Source organism: Nyctereutes procyonoides, unplaced genomic scaffold (assembly GCF_905146905.1).
Source record: "Nyctereutes procyonoides isolate TBG_1078 unplaced genomic scaffold, NYPRO_anot_genome, whole genome shotgun sequence".
NCBI lineage: Eukaryota > Metazoa > Chordata > Mammalia > Carnivora > Canidae > Nyctereutes > Nyctereutes procyonoides.
In genome coordinates, this window is record NW_026575049.1 from 63,658,534 (window position 1) to 63,682,570 (window position 24,037).

General features: G+C 34.7%; 1 protein-coding gene across 5 annotated transcripts in view; it reads left to right on the forward strand.

Annotated features, from left to right (window-relative positions):
• Positions 1-24,037, forward strand: part of EHBP1 (EH domain binding protein 1) — a 315,930-nt gene that overhangs the window by 142,485 nt on the left and 149,408 nt on the right. For all 5 annotated transcript variants that reach the window (XM_055328018.1, XM_055328020.1, XM_055328017.1 and 2 more), the window contains 2 exons: positions 1,705-1,945; positions 9,593-9,779. In XM_055328018.1, coding sequence (XP_055183993.1) covers positions 1,705-1,945; positions 9,593-9,779 — 428 coding nt within the window. The remainder of the gene's footprint in view (positions 1-1,704; positions 1,946-9,592; positions 9,780-24,037) is intronic.

Here is a 24,037-nt window from a genome sequence, read left to right on the forward strand (position 1 = left end):
TCAGTATTTATTATGATTTTATGAATTCTCTTTTACACTTTATAATTGCTTCTCCATGGGTATGGAATTTCATTTCAGAGTGTTTTTTTCCAATATAAAGACAAAATAACTTTTCTGGGCTAATGTCTAAAGTATAAGTAAAAGGAGTTTGACTTTAAAATGTAAAAGTCATAAATATGTTAGTCGTGAAATTTTTATAATAATTGGATTAAATTGTTTGAAGTGTCACTTATGAAATGTTTTTGAGAATTTCAGGAACCAGTTTTCTGCCTTCTAGGATATTTGTCAGAATTGCATGACATAATTAAAATTAACTTTTAAATTATGCTGCGATTGTTGGCTCTCTGAAACTTTTCTCCAGTCTGGGAATGCATTTGCTTTTATCAGTGGAATTCATGACTAAATGTTGGACAGTTTTATTACAAATTCTAGTTTTGTTTTAAAATATTAAGATAGATAAGAAGAAAAAAGGTGGTACTAAGCACTTCATAAGGATCTTTGGAAGACGTGATGCTATTGTAGTGCTTTTTGTGCTGGGAGTCAAAATTTTATTTTTAAGGGTACATAGGTTTTCAAAATGAAATTTTAAATAATAAAATTTAGAAAAATTCGATGTAATGTAACATGTCTATCAGCTTATCAATATGATTATAATGTAGTGCTTTCTACCTGAGAATTCTTATGTTAGTCCTTTGCGTTATTAGAGTACCGATTGCATCAAAGTTATATTGAAAGAAATCAGCCATCTCATTAAAACCTCTAAAAATTTAAGGTCCTGTAGCATACAGAATCCTATTCTTGGAAGGCTTTGCAAAAAAAAAACTTGATGATCTGTGGGAATATATTTTATACAGTCCAGAATGAATTTTCACTTCCCTCAGTGGTCTCTGCTTGTGTAACTATCAAAGACAGTTTCAAAATTTAATCTATTTTATGTTCTTAAAAACAGTTTTCGGGCAGCCCGGGTGGCTCAGCAGTTTAGTGCTGCCTTCAGCCCAGGGCATGATCCTGGAGACCCGGGATCGAGTCCTATGTCGGACTCCCTGCATGGAGCCTGCTTCTCCCTCTGCCTGTCTCTCTGTGTTCTCGTGAATAAATAAATAAAATCTTAAAAAAAAAAAAAAAAACAAAAACAGTTTTCTTTTAAATATGTTTAGGATGGCAAGCTAGTATAGTCAAATGAAATTAACAATAAGTAGAATATTGTACCTCTAAGAAGGTTTAAATTTCAATAATTGGCATACTGGTAATTCTAATAATATTAGAAACTACAAAGGCATTCCAAAGATGCCATTTTAGGAGTGCTAGGTGACTCAGTTGGTTAAATGTCCAACTCTTGATTTTTGGCTCAGGTCATGAGCTCAGGGTTGTGAGTTCAAGCCCCATGTTGGGCTCAGAGTCTGCTTAAGATTCTCTCTCTCCCTCTCTTTGCCCCTCCCCCTCTACTGCTATAAATAAAATAAAATAATAAAATAATAAAAATAGCCCATTCAGAACTGCCATTTTGGGGAGCAGCCTTCCTGGAGAAGTAGACAAAGATCTTAGGTAACACACCTGAACTTAGCCCTTCTAAAACATATTATTGTTTTGACTCTTTCAGCCTCATAGAGTGTTAATTCTAAGATTATTTTTGAACACACTAAAAATATAAGAAAATATCAGGTAATATTAATTTTATTTAATTCATTTTTTGCTATTTTATAGAACCCATCACTGAAACAGCATCACCTAAAAAATCAGAAGAATCTTTTTATAATAATAGCTATAATCCCTTTAAAGAGATACAGACTCCACAGTATTTGAACCCATTTGATGAGCCAGAAACATTTGTAACTATAAAAGATTCTCCTCCCCAGTCTACAAAAAGAAAAAATGTAAGACCTGTGGACATGAGCAAGTACCTCTATGCTGATAGTTCTAAAACAGAAGAAGAAGAATTGGATGAGTAAGTACATTTTATTTCGCTATTCTCGTAGGTCAGTTTCTACATTTAAAGAGATGCTTCTGGGGGCAGCCCGGGTGGCTCAGCAGTTTAGCGCCACCTTCAGCCCATGGCCTGATCCTAGAGACCGGGGATCGAGTCCCGTGTCGGGCTCTCTGTGTGGAGTCTGCTTCTCCCTCTGGCTGTGTGTGTGTGTGTGTGTCTCTCTCTCTCTGTCTCTCTCATGAATAAATAAAATCTTTAAAAAAAAAATAAAGAGATGCTTCTGTAACATGGGTAAAAAGAGATCTGTCCCATTCTAATATACAGTTTATAATAGTATTTATCTCATGTCTATCTGAATTTTTATGATCTTGACATTTATTCTCCCATGCTCTTCCATGTGAATGTATGTGCACCCTAAACTAACAATGGAGAGAAATGCGTTATTGAAATCACAAGTTAGAATTCTAATTGTGTCTTCCCACAGGAACATTATGAATGGCAGATGTTTTCAATCAGTTACTCTAGGCATTACACTTCAATGACGTTAGGTTTTCTTGTAGGAACCAAATCATCATTTATGATATTGTTTTGATGAGAACACTTGTTCAACTGTCAAATAAGATCATAACAATTATAAATTAGGAATTATCTTCATTTGAGTTATCATTCTTACCCATATATGAGTGTTGTTGATTACAAGCTCTTTATAAAAGGTCAGTATGATTAAGGCTGCCATTTTACTCAAATCTACGGTGAGGATAGGAGAAGGGCATGTGCACGTTATATTCTGGAGTTATACAGTTCACAGCCTGTGTGGCTGCAGACTGTGGCCCTGAGTGTGTTAAAAAGCAACAATAAAACTTCCACTTCTAACCATGATGGAGAAGAGACTGGATATAGCTTCTTGTCTTAAAAAACTGAATGAAATATATGAAACAATGGTTTTGTTTAGCACAGGACAGTGATTTCTGAGAGAACAGAAACCAAGAGGGGGAGCCCTGTACTTGTCCAAGCTTTATAGGGGAGAATTTCCACCTCTAGTTCAGGGAGAAAGAACCCAAAAGTCCTAATAATCTCCATGGGTAGAGGAGACAGTTTGGGGGTACCAAGGAGAATAGAATTGTGGATAGAGTATGAGAGAGGAGAGAGCTACTCATAGAAAGAGTTTCAGAGAACTGTAGAAGGTTCCCTCTGAGTCTTTAGCTGACTATACATGACAGCGCATGTATGAGGAAATGCTAAAAACAAAGAGTCTTACAGAAACATCCCGGGACCAGGAATAGTTCCTAACACATGGGACATCAAGTCAGGTCCTCAGAAGGGCAACTCGGTAATGTGGTGAGATTAGTCCTAGACTCAAGGTTGTTTTAGGCCTGCTTTACAAAGCTTAAAAGCAAAGCTCAAAAGAATCAAAATAATTCCAAGTAACTTATCTGCATGCCACACAAGTATAGCAAAGATACCAAAGGGAATACCAGAAAATCCATCACCCAAAGCATAAAATTCACAACATCTGACAGCCAGTCAGAAATCTATCAGGTATATAAAGAACCAGGAAAATCTAACCCATCATGAGGAGCAAACTCAGTCTTTAGGTATGGATGCGGAAATGGCACAGATAATGGAATTAACAGAATAGCAGTTACATGTTTACTTCTAGTAAGACTATATGGGTCTTTGTTTTTCTTAGAAATATGTGAATTTTAGTGCTAAGATTACTTAGACCTTGGGAAAAATAATTATTCCTTTAAAAATACAGTTTAATAGGAAATTTTTTAAAAATGTGGTTATTTTAGATTGTGAGGAGAATAATAAAAAGACTTCTTTGATGTATGAAATTTGGGAGTAGTTAGTTGCTTGGTGTTAAGGAGAGAAATGTCATTTTTTTCCTATGCATTGGTCAGCTTCTGTTTTGAACATTATTTGGATGCTACACTTTACAAGGGGCATCAATGATTCAGAGCATTACATGAGTAGAGCAACAGAGTCATCAAAATGTCCAGAAACCACATCAAATGAGCAGTGATTGAGAGCACAGGGACTGTTTGACTTAGGAGAGAGATTATTTAAGGGAACTACAATAACCAAATTCAAATATTTGAAAGACTTGTTTGAAAGAATGAGGTAGTTGACTTGTTTTCTTATTACTTGGGAACTTGATTTCTCAGCCTTTTCTGATTTTACACCACATGGCCTATAACCCTCACATGTGCAGCATGCTTCCATGGGCCTAGTTAGGTTTTGATTAAACCAAAAGAAGTTCTAACTTTTTATAAGTACATAGAAATAAATCATAATTGTCATCTGATTCCATACCCAGGTTTAGATCTCAATGCTAATTAATAACTATACAGGGGTTGAAACATACAGTTGGCTCAACTCTTGCTAACGTTATTATATTTGTTTTCTTTGAAATAGCTTATGTGTGATCAAAATAAAATTTCTCATGGGTGGTGTAGGTGCTGAGTAATAGCCACACACCTAGAGTATTTGAATGTAAATATAAACTTTTAAGTACAAGCATTCAGTCATTCCAAGATGCATGAGTATTACACAACACACAGACACACACCCTGCTCTCTCCTATTAACAAATTAAAGAGACATCTAATGTTTGCTTAAACTTTTAAAATGCCTTAATAAAAACTAAAATCAGAATCACTGGGTGTTTCCTTTTAACCATTCTTTTTTCTACATGAAAGTCACAGTCTTTACAAGTTTCCCACGAATAAAGAACATTCTAAATTGCTCAATCATCTGAGCTTACCAGAGGGAACCTATAAACACCAGCTTTTTTTTTTTTTTAATAGGAATATACATACAGGTTCTAAAGATTGCTCATCAGCTAATGTGAGAGTCTAGGAAGGACTATTTCTCATCTTTTTTTCTCCAAAGGTTTGCAGGTTTGACTACATTAGTAGAAGTCTCCAAAATTTGTTCTTACTTCAATAATAAACTTATGACCTTTCATCAAGTGAACAGCCTGTATGACTCATCTTCCATTACCAAACTCTTCCTGCATCTCTGACCTAAAACTATCACAAACAAATAGTGCTGAGTCCTTTGATGTGTAAAACAACCTTCAGAACCTTAGCATATCCATCAGCAAGGAGAGAAAGTAAACACCCCTCAGTGCTAGTAGCACGTGTACTTCACACTCGGCTGCCACATGGGTTCCTGTTTTCTTGTGTTTGGGAGTTAACGTTCAGCCATGCTACTTTATGGAGCACAAATGAAAACTGGGAAAGCAATATTTTTTTCAAAACAGTTATGCAATCAATGACTTTTGAGGTCCGGCATAAAATCATTTCTGGTATGGTGGTATATCCATTTCCAAAGAAAAGTTGTATGAATTTTATTCAGAGAAGCTACACACTCATTTAAGAAATGTGAACTGTTTGTCCAAAGCAACATAAATTTTCAAAGTGAGAGAAGACTATAGATTTCACTATATCCTTGCTTCATATTTTATTGTTTTCAGTATGTTTGTTAATCCTCTTTCTAATCAGTTTAGAGTTTTTCTTTCTTTTTTTTTTTTAAGATTTTATTTATTTATTCATAGAGACACAGACAGAGAGGGGGGGCAGAGACACAGGCAGAGGGAGAAGCAGGCTCCACGCAGAGAGCCCGATGTGGCACTCGATCCAGGGTCTCCAGGATCACGCCCTGGGCTGCAGGCGGCGCTAAACCGCTGCGCCACCGGGACTGCCCTAGAGTTTTTCTTTCTGTAATTCTGTAATTCCTTAAATAATTTTTCTTTACTAAAAAAAATACTAAAAGTATTAAGTATTTTAAAAAATGCATTGATCAATAATTATTAAACTTAATTTTATAGAGAAGGGAGCATATTCATAACCATATGTAATATATATTTAATATTTTATAGTATAATATGTACTACTCATTTTTTAATAGCACTTTTTTATTGAGATACACTTCACATAACATAAAATTCCATATTTAAAGTGTCCACTGCAGTGATTCATAGCTAATTAATTCACTGTGTTGTGCATCTATCACCATGATCTAACTCCAAAGCATTTTCGCCACCCCAAAAAGAAATCCATTACTTATTAGTGGTTAGTTTCAATTCCTCCCTTCCCTCATCTCCTGAAAACCATTGATCTGCTTTTTGTCTTTATGGATTTGACTATTCTGGACACTTCATATAAATAGAATCATATCCTGTTTATTCTTGAAGAGTAGGAAACTCAGTTTTAGTTAGAAATGTCTGACCCATAGGGAGGATCATTCAAAGCCCTTAGAAGTAGAAGCTGTTTGTTTTATTCTGATTTAGTACGTAGCAAGTGGTAGTGACTAGTACACTGTTTTCTCACAGATTATAAATGTGCAGAGATACTGATTCCTGTGGTCCTTCTTGCAGTGAGGCGTGGTCCAGGGTAGCTGGAATCCCCTGGTGCCCCTATTTTCCAACAGCTTCGTATGTTTTTACTCTACAAATTTCATTTTTATTACATGTCATAGTGTAAAACAGATTGAGAAACCTAGCTCTAATTGTTTTAAGAAACATATCTTGATTATGTTTCTAGTAATAGGAGTTTTATGATCCACCTTTGGAAGGCAGCTGGTTAATCATGATATTCTTTTCTACTTGCACTTACCTTCTTTTGACAGGAATATTAATATTCAAGTGGTTAGAGGGAAACCTAAGTAGTTTGAAATGGGCAGAGATAGAAAGAAAAAGGACAATATCCAGTTACTTTTGTATACATAGTAGATATGTTTTATCAAAGTTGCATGCAACTGAGTATTGTAAATTAAGTTAAATAAAGTGTACGAATCATACCTGTTTTAAGGGGTTCTGCCATTTTTTTCTTTGAAGCAAAAATTCTTTTGTAATATAAATACCCTCTAACACTTCTTAGATTTTTTTAAAACTAGCCATATTTATATAACAAATTAATAATAATGATTATTATGGCAGCTACCATCTTACAAACTACTATGGAAGATTGTTCTACAGAGATCTAACCAAGAACAACTTTTTAGAATATCACTTAAATAATTCGTATAACTGAATTAGTTCAGTTAGATTGAAATGGGTCTGTTCAGTCCTGGAACATTGAACATCAGTTGGCAAGCAGTAAGTTTGGGGTAAAAAGATTTTTCCCCTTTTTAAGTTTTGGAGTTTAAAAAAAATGCTGTTTTCATCTTATTTCTGAACATTTATGTCCCTTCAGACTACTTCTAGAATTTGAAAAACAGCTGTATGAGACTGTAAATAAAATTAGCCCAAGAAACAAGATTGTTGTAAGGATTAAATGGATTAATACATATGAAACATTTAAAAGAGTGCCTAGCCACAGCATAAATACTTTATTAATGTTAGTTAATAATGTTATTGGTAAGCCTTCCATTCTAGGCTAGATGTGATAACTTTCATATCTCTTTTCAGAGAGAATGTTCAGCTTTTTCTGAACACGTGATTTTTTTAATGTTGTTCCTTGCTTTGATATTCCCACGTTCTTTAGATTGTAAACATGGGATGTAAATACTTCAAGCAAATCTTGCTCACTCACTAGGCAAGAATATTTTGATCTGAAAAGCAAATTTTCAAGTATGTATCTAGTTCCTGTTCTTATTCTCTTGAATGCACAGACATAAGAGAAAGAACAAGAAACAGGTTTATTTGGAAATGCCAGCCCCATTCAGTTAAAAGCAACTATTCTGAGCGGAGTTGAGAGAAATTCTGTGGCTGTCCCCTAGCAGCTCAGTGAAAGGAATCCCAAGACACTAATCATTGTCATGAGTACAGCATAAGAATGACATCACAAGTAGGATATATTGTCGTCTCTGATCCTTATCTACGTGGTACCCAGTCTCATGTGATATGACTGTCTACATATAAATTCTTAGGCAAAGGTGCACATAATTGGTATTAGTTCTAAGTGAGTCTGATACTGTTGTAGTTAAAAGAGGATTCATAATTAAAACAGAGGGCTATCATCAGTACAGGCCTTAGATGAGTAGATGGAGTTCCCTTGGTATAATCACTATATTTGAGTCAGGGGGTTCTTAGCCTTGTGGACTCAGAAAGTTTATTCTTTATACATAGGGTTCTAGAGAATCAATTGGTGTTAGAGGGAAAAAAATGCAACAAACTAGTAAAGAAGAACCAGGATAGCAGTTTATAGGAAAGAATAATCATCATACACGCCAGATACTTTTGTTTATGGATAACTAATGAGAATAAGAACTCATCTACTCATAAAAGGAGTTAACAAGGAGGGTAGAAATAGAGAAGTCTTCCCAGAGAAGTTATAAGCACATAGGAGCACCCTCATATGGATTTGACCTTACATTGGTAGGGTGACTTGGGATCCTCCAAGTCAAGAAAATAACACATAAAATGGCTCTTGAAGCACTTGGCAAATACAAATATAAAATACTGAAAAAAGTCACTCCCAGCTCAGACTATGCAGGATTTCCTTAGATTAAGCCCTGAACTTGAAATCTAGAATTACAAATCATACAAGGAAACAGTTTACTAAGAGAAAGAATCAGGAGACAAAAGAAACACTAGATTATACATGCAAGAACTTTAACTAATAGATTTATCAGATAGAGACTATAAAGTAAATATGTTTAAGTGATTAATGACTCAAATCTCTATACCTGAGGTATTTTACACATAACCACATGAAGAAAAATGCTTATCAGAATGAAAAATTCATGGAGAATTGAACATTAAATTAGACACAAATGGAGAGAGAAAAAGTTAACTGGATCATAGGTATGAGAGAATTATCCAGAATATCACACAGAAGGAATGAAAATTTGTTAAAATATGAGGGAGAAAGATAATTCAACATACATCTAATAAGATTTTCTAAAGATGAGACCAGAGAAAATAGAGAAGAGGCTATCAAAGAGATAATGGTTGATAATTTTTCAGAACTAATGAATCGTACATCTTCAGACTCACGAAATGTAGGAACCTGAAAACAGGATAAATTAAAAGATATCCACACCTAGACATATCCTAGTAAAATTGCTCAAAACCAGAAGAAAAGAGAAGATCTTAACAGCACCCAAAGATAAAAGATGGCTTATAAAAGAGCAATAATAGGCTGACAGTGGTGGGCTAATATATTATATCAGAGTGCTGAGATGAGTTAACTGACAACTGGAATTCTTTCTACCTAGCTAAATTGTCATTTAAGTGTAACATAAAGATATTTGCAGTGCCTGGGAGAATTTACTATTAACAGAACCTTGCTGAATGAACTTCTAAATGCATTTTACCCTAATGAGAAAAGATGAAGTGCAAGAAAAAAAATGTTTGATGTGGGGAGTATAAAAAAGCAAATCAATATTTCCACATCTTATTTCCTTTTCCTTGGATGTGGAGAGTATATAGGACTTAATATATTACTATAAACATTTTTCTAAGGATCTATACACAATAGAACTAAGTGTGACCTTATATGAAAAAAATTTAAAAATACTTTTTAATGGGGAAAAATTTTATTGTTAATCACTAACAAAACAGTAGATTAATAGTGACTGTTTCCAATTATAGGTTATCACTGATTTGGGTTTCTTATCATTTTCAGTATTTTTTAGTTTTATAAATGGACTTTTTTTTTTAGTTAGGAATAAACTATTTTTAGAGTAACATTTAACAATAATTCTTTTCATTTAGATCTAATCCTTTTTATGAACCTAAACCAACTCTTCCTCCAAATAATTTGGTAAATCCAATTCAAGAACTGGAAACTGAAAGGAGAGTGAAAAGGAAAGCTCCAGCCCCACCAGCCATCTCACCAAAGACAGGAGTAAATGAAAACACAATTATTTCTGCAGGAAGAGATCTGTCCACTTCTCCTAAGGTAGGAATTTATTCTTAGTAAAAACACGTATTGTATTTGATCTTGTTCTTCCATGAAATTTAATTCAGATTAAGAAAAGTCATTGTTTGCTATTTTTGATTATTTAAAGGTAAAATCCAAGTAAATCCATTATACTGCAACACTGTGTATCTGTTTGGGAGCCTGTGAAATTACAGAACAGTATGATTAGATAGTTTGAGTTAAGATTTTTTAAATGCTCTTTTGAAATAGAGGAAGAAAGACATTATAATTGTAGGGATGGTACTTTAGAGAAAGAATACTCTAAAGCAGCTAGGTGTAAGGAATAGCTTACACTGATACAGAGGAAGGAGTAGAAATCATTCTTTGAGAAACATACCAGAAAGATTAAGGCACAGAGCAGAGAAATACTTCATTGAACAATTTCAATATTGTCATTTTGATTTATGTCAGGTTAAAATTTTGGCCTTATTGTCATTATTTTTAGAAGTCTTAATGCATAATAATTACATGGAAAAGTAAGACACATTGTTGGAACAAGTCGAAAGCTTTTAAATGATTTGATTGTAAATAGTATGACATCTTGTGTGTTTAAGGTAGAAATGTTGGATTTAGCAAGTTTTTTTAGGTAAGTGACTTTTGTCCATCAACTCAGGGGTGTTTTGTTATTATTATCATATTTTTTTATTCTTACAGGTGGTTAAGGGAAAAATATTTAGGTGCACTTCAACTTAGTGGGATAAAATAAAGGTCATAGGTCTCCTACCCAGTAGAAACAGGATTGAACTGGCATTTTCATTATTCCAAGTTCCAAGTTGGAACTCTAACTACATTCTCTATAGAAACATTGCTATACCTACCTGATGATTAAGTTCTGTTATGGTGATGTGTAACATAGCTTTTTTTAATATTGTTTTTAGGATAGTGTTCCATTGCAGGTACATTGTATAATAATGTTAATAGGAAATAATAATGTTATAAGAAAATGCTCAGACACAGACAGTAAGAACACAGTAATATTCACGGTGACAGATTCTGCTGATCTGGGAGTTAGTTCAGATAACTCAATTATGTGAAATATAACTGAAAAATTAATTTTAAAAAAGATTGCTGATTTAAAAAAAACATTGCTGATTTATTATTAAATAAAAAATGTTTAACAGTGTATAATGACTTCCATGTATAAATTTTTATTTAAAAAGCTTTATTCATATATTCATATATGCATAGACATATACACTCATATACATTGTGGAAGGAATTATAAGAACTTAATAGTGGTTACCTTTGAAGAGAAGAGTTTGGTATGATAGAGGGTATGCACAAGACTGAGGAAGGCATTTCTTTTCCTTTTTTACATTCCTATTTTATTTTAATTTTTTAACCTTACATGTGTTTTACTTCCATTTTTGTTTGCTATACTAATTGAAATTACTGAGTAATTAGATCATGGATCTTTATGCTGTTGCTGCCCTCTATACAAGGTACAAGATGACATTTTCTAAAAATGTTTATCCTTCAGAAGAGAGGAACTCACTCTTAGGTTTGGCAAGTGGTATTAAACTATTTGATGGGGCAACCTGGGTGGTTCAGCAGTTTAGCGCCACCTTCAGCCCAGGATATGATCCTGGAGACCCGGGATCGAGTCCCACGTCGGGCTCCCTGCATGGAGCCTGCTTCTCCCTCTGCCTGTGTCTCTGCCTCTGTCTCTCTCTCTCTCTCTCTCTCTCTCTCTCTCTCTCTCACTCTGTGTGTCTCTCATGAATAAATAAATAAAATAAAATAACACAACTATTTGATGGTGGTCGGGGGTTTCATCAGGTACCTCAGTATTCTGCTCTAAAGACCAGGCCTAGAGGCTTAGCATCAGGACACTGGCTCCCTGCCTGATTCCACTTCCACAGAAGAAATCCATATTCATTCATTCTGTATGTTGCGATTCATGTAAGATTTCATTGAAAAAAAAATGGGCCATTGCCAAACCAAAAAAAAATTGGAAACTACTAACAACACAGTTATGTATGAGATAAGGAAGATTAGAATCAGTAGTATACTGACAATAATAAAAATGATAAATGGCAGCTGAGAAAGCATAGTAGTATGGGGCTTATTCATCATAGGAATAGATATATGCATGTTTGTGTATATATATATATTTATATGTATCTACTAGTAGTTCCTAAATACTTAACAGTTTTAAAGCTGAATAAAATACTTGACTATTTCAGCAACCTTGAGTCAATATGAAAAAGTCTTGTGTATCGTATACAATATTCTGTTTAGGGAAGAAAGAAAGTGTATTTTACATCAAAATATTTACATCAAACTCTTCAAGTTATTGAAGAGCTTTAATGCTTTTAAGGTATGCTTCTGGCCAATTACTTTCCTTATTTGTAAATTGAAAGGAGATAACAGTACAAATAAACCTTTTGGAGAGCCACCTTAGTGGCTCATTCGGTTAAGGATCCTCTGCCTTCAGCTCAGGTCATGACCCCAGGTTCCTAGAATGGAGCCCCACATCCAGCTCCTTGCTCAGTGGGGAACCTGCTTCTCCCTTTCCCTCTGCCTGCTGTTCCCCCTGCTTGTGCTCTCTCTGTGTCAGATAAATGAATAAAATCTTAAAAAAAAAAAAAAAAAACGCTTTTGGGAACCAGATTCACAGTTTAGTCAAACAATAAAAGGATACTACGCCACAATTGTTCGGTGAAACAAAATGCCAGACTGTACTCAGTGATAACTGACTGCAGAGGCTGAAGAGCATTCAGTGTCATAAAATGACAGGTGCTCAGCCAGATGATTAATTTCCCCACCTGTCACCTGAGACTACTTATTTTTCAGAAAATTTATGAAAAAGAACTAAGATCAAAATTTAAACAAAGTGATAATAAGCATGTACTTATATTGCAAATAAAATTAAAACTACCCCAAAGGCAGCTAAGGATCCTTCAGTGTCGTAATTCTATGTAAACTCCACACTTCAGACTACTGATTTCTGTATTTATTAAGTGATAAAATCATAATAATTTTAAAGACAACTTAGGAAAAAAAAAGGTCAATGTGTAGAGAAGTAACCTGACATTAAATATATACAACTATCCAATAAAATAAAATGGTAAGTTAGGTTCAATGGTGGCTGACCATCATTTACAAACTGTAACTATAAGTTAATAACTATATAACTCTGAATTCCTAGATAAAATTCATGCACCATAGTATAAAATGCAATTAACATTATGAGAGCAAGTTTAAGAACATAACATTGGGGGATCCCTGGGTGGCGCAGTGGTTTGGCGCCTGCCTTTGGCCCAGGGTGCGATCCTGGAGACCCGGGATTGAATCCCACGTCGGGCTCCCGGTGCATGGAGCCTGCTTCTCCCTCTGCCTATGTCTCTGCCTCTCTCTCTCTCTCTCACTGTGTGCCTATCATAAATAAATAAAATTTAAAAAAAAACATAACATTGTTGCTAGATATATGTGGTGAAGTCTATTATTGGACACTATGTATACAATTCCATAAAAAATCAGAATATATGAATAGCCAATTATCAATGACAAGAAAGAATTAAGATAAATTAAACTTATAGTTTTGTGATAGCATAGAGAAGAGCCCTACTGCACAGTTGGTGATGAAATGAGCCTGGTCAAGTGGAGAAGGGTTCCCTCTACGATCCTGTTTGGTGAAGCTCCAGTGGTTGAGAGTAGATACTAGTATCCACTTGTTCCACCTTTACAAATGAAAATCCATATCTCAAGGTCCAGCTAAATAACTCAGACCTCCACTTAAATTGATACCTCTCTCTAGAAAGTTCTGGTAAAGTCCTAAGATTTATACTTGTATGTTTTTGAGCTTGAGTAGAGATTTCAGTAACTGTGGGAAGAAGCCCAGAGTAAACCAAAGTCAAAATTACACACAGCAGTTCCCTTCATTGGTCCTAGCAGCAAATTCAGACCACAAGACTAGTACTTTTTTCAGCTTTTACACATAAAGACATCCTAGAAAGTTCTTTACCTCCATTTCTACTATGCAAACCTGCAGAATGGTGCCTACAGACCATTCATGCTAAAAAACAATGAGCCCACAATTGAACTGTTAATATCCTCATATATACATTGAAAACTGTCAAACTTCCAATATCCTCATATGTACATTGAAATAATAAAAAGCACAAGGATCAGAATTTAATTGAATGCAGTGATAAATACAGTTATTTTGTAAAATAAAATGCCAAACTGCATTCAGTGACAATGGGGTGTGGGAAGTGGGTGAATTACCTATAGAATTTTTACTTACTTGAATATCTTATTACCAGAATAAATTGTTCCTCAATAATACTTACTAAATGGGACGCTCCTGTATGTATCACCTGTTCTGTTAGTTATTCTGGTTAGTACTCTTGGTTGTAACTAATAGAAACAAGCTATTTGGTTGAATTTTTCTTTTTACTTAAGCAAAAGGATAACTTGTTATAAAGATTCAAGGAGATTTTACAGAACCCTAGGCAGAGAATACAACTGGGCCTTAGAATCAGCCACAGTTTTATCTTCTTCTCTCTGTGAAATGTCTTCAATCTACCTTTACTTCTTTAATAGTAACTTAGTCTGGCCTGTTTTCTTCCTGCAAAATAGTTTATGTTCTGTCTTCCCCCATGCAAACCTACCCTTCTTTCAGTGTAGCTGATTTTAGCTAAAGGTTTAACAACAAACTATACCAAATCAACTTAATATGTCTGTGGAGCCTCCCAGAATCGTTATTTTTAAAGATATCATTACCCAGTGAGTCTCTGGTTAATGGAATTTCAGTTGGAATTAGAATTATCTGTGGGCAATAGAAAGCCTCAAATACCAGTTTTGTTTTGTTTTATTTTATGATTTTATTTTTAAGCAATCTCTACACCGAACATGGGGCTTGAACTCATAGCCCTGAGATCAAGAGTCACATGGTCGACTGACTGAATTAACTGGGTGTCCCTCAAATCCAGTTTAAATAAAAGAAAAATTTATTTCTGTCTTTAAAAATGTTGACAGTCCATTGCCAGTACAGTAACCTCACAAAGGCATCAGGGACTGAATCTTCTGTTTTGCTGACCCACCATCCTTGGCATAAACCTCCAAGATGACTATTTGAACCACAGCCAATATGCCCATTCCAGAAACAAGAAAAGGACAAAAAACAGTCACACCTACCTCTAGCAAGGGATTTTAGAAAATAAATCTTTATTCTGGGCAGTTGTATTACTGCAAAAAATCAAAGATTCTAGAATTAAGAAGGAAAAGTAAAATGAATATTAGGGAACAGTTAGCAGGCTGGGCTATAGATGTCTATTAAAATGTGAGTTTTATAATGGAGATGCCAATGAGCCCAAATCTTGGTATCTGTTCTCGGAGAATATCTGAATAATAAATAGTCATTTTTAAATGACATTTGCAAGCCAATCATGGGCTTCAAAGGAAAATCATCCAAATGTTTTGCAAGTCAGCATGAAGTGTAGGAACAGTAATACAATAGAGTACAAAAACAAAAACAAAACCCACAAATGAACAAGAAACCCATGCTAGCAAAAATTAAATAGTATTACTTCCTTCAAAATCAGCTCACTACATTTATATAAAGATCTGAAAAGATACAATAATTTCCAGACCATAAAATTACTGGTGAGGATACTGAGAAACATTTCCCTTTTTTTGGAACCTGCAATGTCAATACTAAAATATATGTGGATATATGTACTGCAGGGCCTGGACCAGAGTGAGGCAAAAGAGGCTTGTAGGACGCAAAATTTAAGTTGACACTTGTCTCCTATTGGGGTAAGGGCAGATTTTATGTCTCTACCACCCTAAGAGTGAATACCCCCTTGAATCTTGTGCTCTAAGACATTCCCTTGCCTTACTCTGTTTCTAGCCATAGCACACAGATGAGGCAAATTGGACAAATGGCAGTAGCTATAACCTACTTAAAGCCCTTTCCAAACTGGAAAATGAGCAACCATACATACAATCAGGAACATCTCTAAGAATTGATTAGAGATGATTTTGATTTTTCTAACTATATTTATTAGGAAAGATAAAAATGCTAAGTTCTGCTTATTTATTTATTTTTTAAAGATTTTATATATTTATTCATGAGAGATACAGAGAGAGAGGCAGAGACATGGGCAGAGGGAGAAGCAGCCTGCCAGGAGCCCGACGTGGGACTCGATCCTGGATCTCCAGAATCACACCCAGGCCTGAAGGCGGCGCTAAACTGCAGAGCCACCCAGGCTGCCTTCTAAGTGCTTTTTATAAACAAAGGAACAGAAGCACCTGAGTGGTTCAGTTGGCTAAGTGGCTGGCTCTTAATTTCAGCTCAGGTCATGATCTTGGGGGTCCTGGTAGCGAGCCCACCTCAGGCTCCACACTTGGACAGGCAGTCTGCTTGAAGATTCGTTCTCCTTATCCCTCTCTCCTGCTATTTTTCTCTTTCAAGTAAGTAAGTAAGTAAATAAATAAATAAATCTTTAAAAAACCCCAAATAACAAATGACCAAACCATGATTAGAATGCTTGACTTTTGAAACAAATTTTGTATAATAATTAAATGTGATTTTGAGAGGTTATTCTTTTATATCAGTATATTCTGGAGTAATTGAATTAAAGTGCCTTTCACAGTTTTCCAACTGAGGATTGAATTGCCATTTTTTCCTTATGTAAATAAAAGTGTCCCTAAATAGGAAAAGAATCTGAATAAGGTAAATTATTTGTGTACTTTGATGATACAGAATGATTTACAAATTTGGCTGATTTGGTAAACGCTTTAAAGTATAAGCAGTTGGCAACAAATGGTAAACTCAGTGTTATTAGTGTATATTGGCAGGATCACTTTAGGGTCTATTATTAAAAAATGTGAAAGAAACACCAATTGCTTACCCTTACTGCATGAAGAAGAGGAACATACCTGTAGTGTTGGAACAGATTCATACAAACGATGACAGAGCCCTTCTCAACTGGGGTACTAGATAGGCTTTACTCTATAATAGTAAGAAACAGACAAAAACAAAAAATGAAAAGAACCATAACATATTACACAGCAGGGCTAGGACTAGGGTGAAACAAGAGAGGCAACTAGGGTGCAAAATTTAGAAGCCACTAAGTCTTAAGTTTGTATAAGTGCAAACTTAGCACTTGTTTAAACTCAAGAGTTAGAGTCTCCTTAAATTTTGACAATAGGTGCCTTGGTTTTAAGGAGATACTCATTCTCAATGTTTTGCATGAACCTGAAAATGAGTGCCTCCTTAACTTTTGTGCAAAAAATTGGTCAAAAAAGGGGGAACAGTCTTAATCATCAGAAGAAATGACCTTCTATAAAACAAACACCACAAAAGCAAGTTTTTAAAAAAACTTCTACTGAGTATTTTTAGTGTGATTCAACTGGATATTCCATTAATAAATGAAATGAGCCAAGTAGTCACCAAAAATAATGATCTGAGGCAAAATATGAATCATGAGTGAATCTAGATAAAGAATATGTGGATTTTTTTTAAAGATTTTATTTACTTGAAAAAAAAGATTTTATTTATTTGAGAGAAAGAGGGAGCACAAGACAGGGGAGGGTCAGAGGGAGAAGCAGACTCCTGCCTGAGTGGGGAGCCTGATGAGACTGGGGCTCGATCCTGGGACTCCAGGATGATGACCTGAGCTGAAGGCAGACACTTAACCCACTGAGCCACCCAGGTGCCCAGAATATATGGGTTTTTATTGTATTACATTTGCAACTTTGAAATTTTTACCCCAAGATGGTGAAAATAATCATTTGAAAATAGCAAAGAGCTCTTGGATATGAAAAGACAGAATTTAGGAAATTTTAGATTGTATATAGTTGATAGTATATTGTAGAACATCAAATTAATGAATAAGAAGACATACTTGAAAAATTCACTGTAGAGTTCTAAGTGAAGAGTTTAAAATTATGGGAGGGAGAGAAGGTAAAAGTAAAGTCTAGAGTTAGGAAATTCATTACTTATTACAGGAGATGTAGAGTTGAGAACGGATGAGGAAAATAATTTATCAATGAGAATTTATGTGAGCTAGTGAAAAACTTGAGTCCTTAGATTAAAAGAACTCACAAGTACCAGGCAAGATGAATGGAATGAGACCCAAACTAGACATATCCTGATAGTACTTTTGAATTTCAAAGGCATCTTACCTACAAAGCAAAGATTTTACCATTAGACTCTTTTGTAACATTAATTGCTGGAGACAGTGGAGCATGTTTACATAATTAAAAAGGAATAAATATTTGCAGAGATGGAAACATATCAGGTATATAAAACTTTATGGATTTGTAATGATAATATCCAAATAGTGGATGTAAGTTGCTAGGTCACCAACTCATCATTGTATACATTGATAAATAATGAAATATAGTCAATTATTTATTATGACTTTCCTTTGTGAACTGTATTTCAAGGTAATAGTTGATGAGGGAATGTTCTTCCTCTGTAGAAGAATTCTAGTGATGAAATGCAGAAGGAACGATATCATTGGAAAATTCACCATTTCATAATCCCTAAGGAAATGAAATAATGGTTGTAGCAATAATGAGCATGGCTGCTAAAACCCTTGAGGAAAGGTTTTATGATGAATGAATGGATCAGGCTGACAGTACTCACCTATAGTGATTGATCTTAATATCCTTAGGAGTATGACAGTCATTTTGTGTCTCCTGATATATTGCAATAGCAAATATATAAAACCACCTTTAAACTGTTCTTGTCAAAGAATTAAACTGAGATCTAATCAAGACACTGTACTAAAGATCAAGAAATATGGGGTGGTGGAGGTATGTATGTAAAGGTATTTGTGAAATGACACCATGAAGATGCAATCAGCCAAAACAGAGAATGTGGGAAATTTTCCAGGACAGATGACCCAATTCATCTAACAAATGAATAGCTTGGCCAAAGTGGATAAGAGGAGAAATTATAGATCTTAAATTTACTTCTTTTTTAGAGATACATACTGGGTTATTTACTGTTGAAATAATAGAATTCTGGGATTTACTTTAAAATACTCTAGAAGAAAAATGCGTGTGTAGGGAGTTGGTATTTGGAGGGAATAACAAAACAAAATTGGAAAAAATGTTGATAACTTTTGAAGCTGAGTAGTGGTTACATGAGGGTTCATTGTAATATTTGTTCTACCTTTAAAATTTTCCATTATAAAAAATAAAGACCTAGAGGATTGAGAAAGATGTAGTATAATTCCTATTAGACTCTGAGAAGCAAAAGAGAGTAGAGCAAAGACTATATTTGAAGAGATATAATGGCTGAGGACTTTTTAAAACTGATGAAAGATACAATCTGCTGATTAAAAAGCCTAGCAAAAATCCAAAAGTCCTTGTAGTGAAACTTTAGAGACTGATTGACTGATTGATAGGTAGATATAGATAGGTAAGCAGAGAAATAGAAGAGATCTTTAAATAAGCCCAAGGGTGAGAAGAATCCAAAATACCTTCAAAGGAACACTGCTGATTTCTCAACAGCAATAATGGAAGCCAGAGATAGTTCAATGATATCTTTCACATGATTAAAGAAAATAACTACCAGCCTAGAATTTTATGTCCAGTGAAAATATTTCAAGGGATCCCTGGGTGGCGCAGTGGTTTAGCGCCTGCCTTTGGCCCAGGGCACCATCCTGGAGACCCGGGATCGAATCCCACGTCGGGCTCCCGGTGCATGGAGCCTGCTTCTCCCTCTGCCTGTGTCTCTGCCTCTCTCTCTCTCATTCTATGTGACTATCATAAATAAATAAAAATTTAAAAAAAAGAAAATATTTCAAGAATGAGGACAAAAATAAAGATGTTTCCAGACAACTAAGTTTGTTCCCAACAGACCTTCACTAAAAGAAATTCTAAGACTGGGTGGCTCAGTCGGCTAAACAGCTGCTTTCGGCTCGGTCATGATCTCAAGGTCCTGGAATTGGGCCCTGTATCAGACTCCCTGCTAAGGGAGTTTGCTTTTCCCTCTCCCCCTGCTTATGCTCTCTCCTTCATGTACTCTCTCAAATAAATAAAAAAAAATCTTTTTTTAAAAAAAAAAAGCTTAAAACATGTAATTTAGGCAGAAGGAAAATATTCATTAGAAGGTCAGAAATTCAAAAAATAGATTACACAATATCAAATAGGTGGATATATTTAAGCATAAATCAACAATATAAGAATAATATCTCATGATGGTCTGAAATAAAAGGTAGAATTAAAATATATGAAAATAATAATATATAAGTCGGGAGTGAGAATGAGTACACTAAGGTATTCCTAAGTTCCTTATATTACTGAGAAGAAGGATAAAAATATTGATTGATTGCTCTTTAGACATTGATTAGTTAAGGAAGCATTTTGGAATTTTTAGGGTAACTACTAAAAGGATAGAAACATGTTTAACTTCCAATCTAGAAGAGTGAATGAAGGAAAGATTTTTAGAAATAATATTTCAGTAAAAGGAGAGAAAAAAAAGTGGTTGGAACAAGTAGAAAAGTTATAATAGACTGAAACTCTAGTAATTCTAAATGGGCTAAATGCTGCAGTTAGAAACAAAGATTATTAATCTGGGTTTAAACAAAATCCAAGTATACACATCTAAAAATAGATATCTAAGACATTGAAATTCAAACACTGAAAAAAGATTTGCCATGAAAACGTTAACAAAATAAAACCAGTTTGCCATATTAATATTGACTATAATAGGTTTTAAGGCTGAATGCATTACTAGATATAAAAGCTGATCATTTCATTATGATAGAAGGTTCATGAGGAGGATAAACTTTTGAATTTGCATCCACCTAATAACATATTCTCAAAATATATAAAAGTAGCTTTGAAAGAACTGCAAAAAGAAGTAGATAATCCATGTCATAGTGACCAATTATAGCACCTATCATAGTGAACAATTATAGCACCCCTCTATGGGATAAGCAGACTCAAAAATCAGTAAGATTTAAAGACTCAGTTAACAATTTTGACCTCAAAAAATACTACACTATGCAACTAAATTCATTTCTTTAGGCTCTAAAGTAGGTTTCCAGTAAATTTCAGAGGGTTGAAATTATGTTTTCTGCCCATAGTGCAGTTACTCTAAAATCAGTAACAAAACAATAACTTGAAAAACCCATGTATTTGAAAATTACCACATGCACTTTCAAGTAATATATAGGTCAAAGAAGAAATTATAAACAGAAAGCAAACTATAAATCAAATGAAATATTTTAGTTTTACTACTTGACATGTTGATGAGGAGGATATTTACAGTCAATTTGAACTCCTATAATCATTTCTGTGAAAGTTTTATGTTTACTTAAACTTCTTGCTTGGCACTGCTTTTTAATATAAGTCCCAACTTGAAGGGCTTGAAAAACAAGCTTGACATGTTTGGACTTGGAGAAGAGTCTCAGAAACAATCAGAAGCACAGTTGAGTTAATGGAGCAACTAGATATTGTAAAATGGCTTAATATTCCTTTTATGGTCTGTTTCCATGGCATTTAAGCAAGAGGTTAGGACATACTTTTAATGTAACAGGTATTCTTTAACTGGCTTATGTACTGAAGGCCAAACTACTGTGGGACATGTAAACTCTTTAATACCTGGATTATGAGTTGTAATCTAAGGATTAATATATGCATTATATATTGGCTCCATTAGTGCCATTATCATAAGGGTGTGTGAGCATTTTCTTTGCAAACCTGCATGTAGTTATATCATTTTATTAGGTCTTAAGTTTATAACCTGGGAATTTTTTTGACCTTTAAAAAAAAAAACTTATAATAGTGTTCAACTCAGTGCTGCAGAAAGAAGACAAAATTAGAGAAATCTTTCTAATAATGATCTTATTAAGATGCAAAGCCAATAGTTGAAAATACATTGTAAATAAATTAACTATTCTTTGGGATTGTAAACTTGCAAAATTCTTGATGCTTTGGTAGATAAGTTTGTAGTGTTACTTTGTACTAGAAGTTTGAGATCATTCTCATACCCAGAATGCCTTGTGAAGCACAGGAGGTAATTGTTTATCTGCACTATATCATAATTTCTAATTCAAGATGTAATAATTTGGATAAAAACCCTGAAAACTAGGGGATCCCTGGGTGGCGCAGCGGTTTAGCACCTGCCTTTGGCCCAGGGCGTGATCCTGGAGACCCGGGATCGAATCCCACATCGGGCTCCCGGTGCATGGAGCCTGCTTCTCCCTCTGCCTATGTTTCTGCCTCTCTCTCTCTCTCTCTCTCTCTCTCTCTCTCTGACTATCATAAATAAATTAAAAAAAGATTTACCTGTTATTAGGAATTAAAAAAAAAAAACCCTGAAAACTATTTCTGCATCACCTACCACCAGATGCTATTGGAGTGGAAACTCTTTAATATTTATGTATTTAACACTTACCTGTATCTTAGCTGCCTTTGGAAGACTTAGGTTTTAACACAGCGGGACTTTTTTCTTTTTTTTCTTTCTTTCTTCCTCTCTTTTTTTGCAAAGACCACTCACACTTCTTATAGTAAAACTTCATAAGTAACCAAAACAGAAAAGGTTCATCTAATTGAATGATTAGTATTAAGTAACAGATTTCATTTTTTACTTTAATAGAAAAATTGTTTATTTTTTCATGTACTCAGAATAATTTGAATTATTAAGTATAGTCTTCATTTGACCTGATTTTCATGAGTTAAAATTGCTAGTAATGTGTACTTAAGATTTACACACAATGTAAAGAAGCTTGTTCTTTCTTTTTTTTTTTTAAAGATTTTATTTATTTATTCTTGAGAGACACAGAGAGAGGGAGAGAGGCAAAGACACAGGCAGAGGGAGAAGCAGGCTCCATGCAGGGAGCCTGACGTGGGACTCCAGGACTCCTGGGTCTCCAGGATCAGGCCTTGGGCTGAAGGTGGCGCTAAACCGCTGAGCCACCTGGGCTGCCCAGAAGCTTGTTCTATTACATATTGTTCCCTTTTATATATATATATATTTCTTTAGAACTTGTTAATATCTTTGTTACTAAACAAAACTGTACCTTGTACAGCAGATGTTATTTCAACTTATACTATTCTTACAAATTTAGAATTGACTAAAAAAACTTTTAATATAGAAATTATTTTACTTCTTTGCTTCCCCCCCAAAAAAAGTATGTTTCCTATAGAGCATGCCTAACATTTTTGGAAAGAAAATTATTCAAAATATTTACTTAGTACAAATGAACACACCATGTCCAAAATATAACCAATTCTGTATTAATAATATTTGAATGATGAGGCTTTAGAGTAGAAGTAACCAAAGATATTACAAGTAGGTTTCTTCATTTTGAAAATACTAACTCAGACACAGTCACCTAAGTGGTACAATCAGTTGGGTGTGTGACTCTTGATTTTGGCTGGGATTATGGTCTTGAGGTCATGGGATCCAGCTCCACATTGAGCGCCACACTTGGCTTGGAGTCTGCTTGGGTTCTCTCTCCCTTTCCTTTTGCCACTTGTGCTTTCTTTCTCTCTCCTCTTTTTTTCTCTTTCTCAAATAAAGAAATATTTAAAAAGAAAATTTTAACTCAGATACATATGTACTTTATAATTTTCAGGGTAGCAATCGTAACCTTGATAAACATTGGCAATAAAAAGACGTTTATGGATTGCTATAATCAAAAACACAAGAAACAACTGTTGGTGAGGATGTGGAGAAAAAGGAGCCCTCTTGTGTGGTTGCTGGGAATGCAAACTGATGCAACTACTGTGGAAAAGAGTATGGAGTGTTCTCCAAAAGTTAAAAATAGAACTACCCTATGATCTAGTAATCCCACTACTGAGTATTTACCCTTAAAATACAAAAACACTAGTCAGAAGGATACATGCATCCCTGTATTTATAGCAGCATTATTTACAATAGCTAAATTATGGAAGCAGTCCAAGTGTCCACTGATAGATGAATGAATAAAGAAGAGGTGACACACACACATGCACACTGGAATACTATCCAGCCATAAAAATGAATGAAATCTTGAGGTGCCTGGGTAGCTCAGTCAATTAAGCATCCCACTCTTGATTTTGGCTCAGGTCATGATCTCAGGGTTGTGAGACTGACCCCTGTCTTGGCCTCTGTGCTGGGTGTGGAGCCTGCTTAAGATTCTCCCTCTCTCTCTTTGCTCCTCCCTGCCTCCCTAAAAAAATAAACAAAAACAAAAGAAAAAAAATGAATGAAATCTTGCCATTTACAATGACATAGATGGAACTAGAGAGTATAATGCTAAGTGAAATAAGTTGGAGAAAGA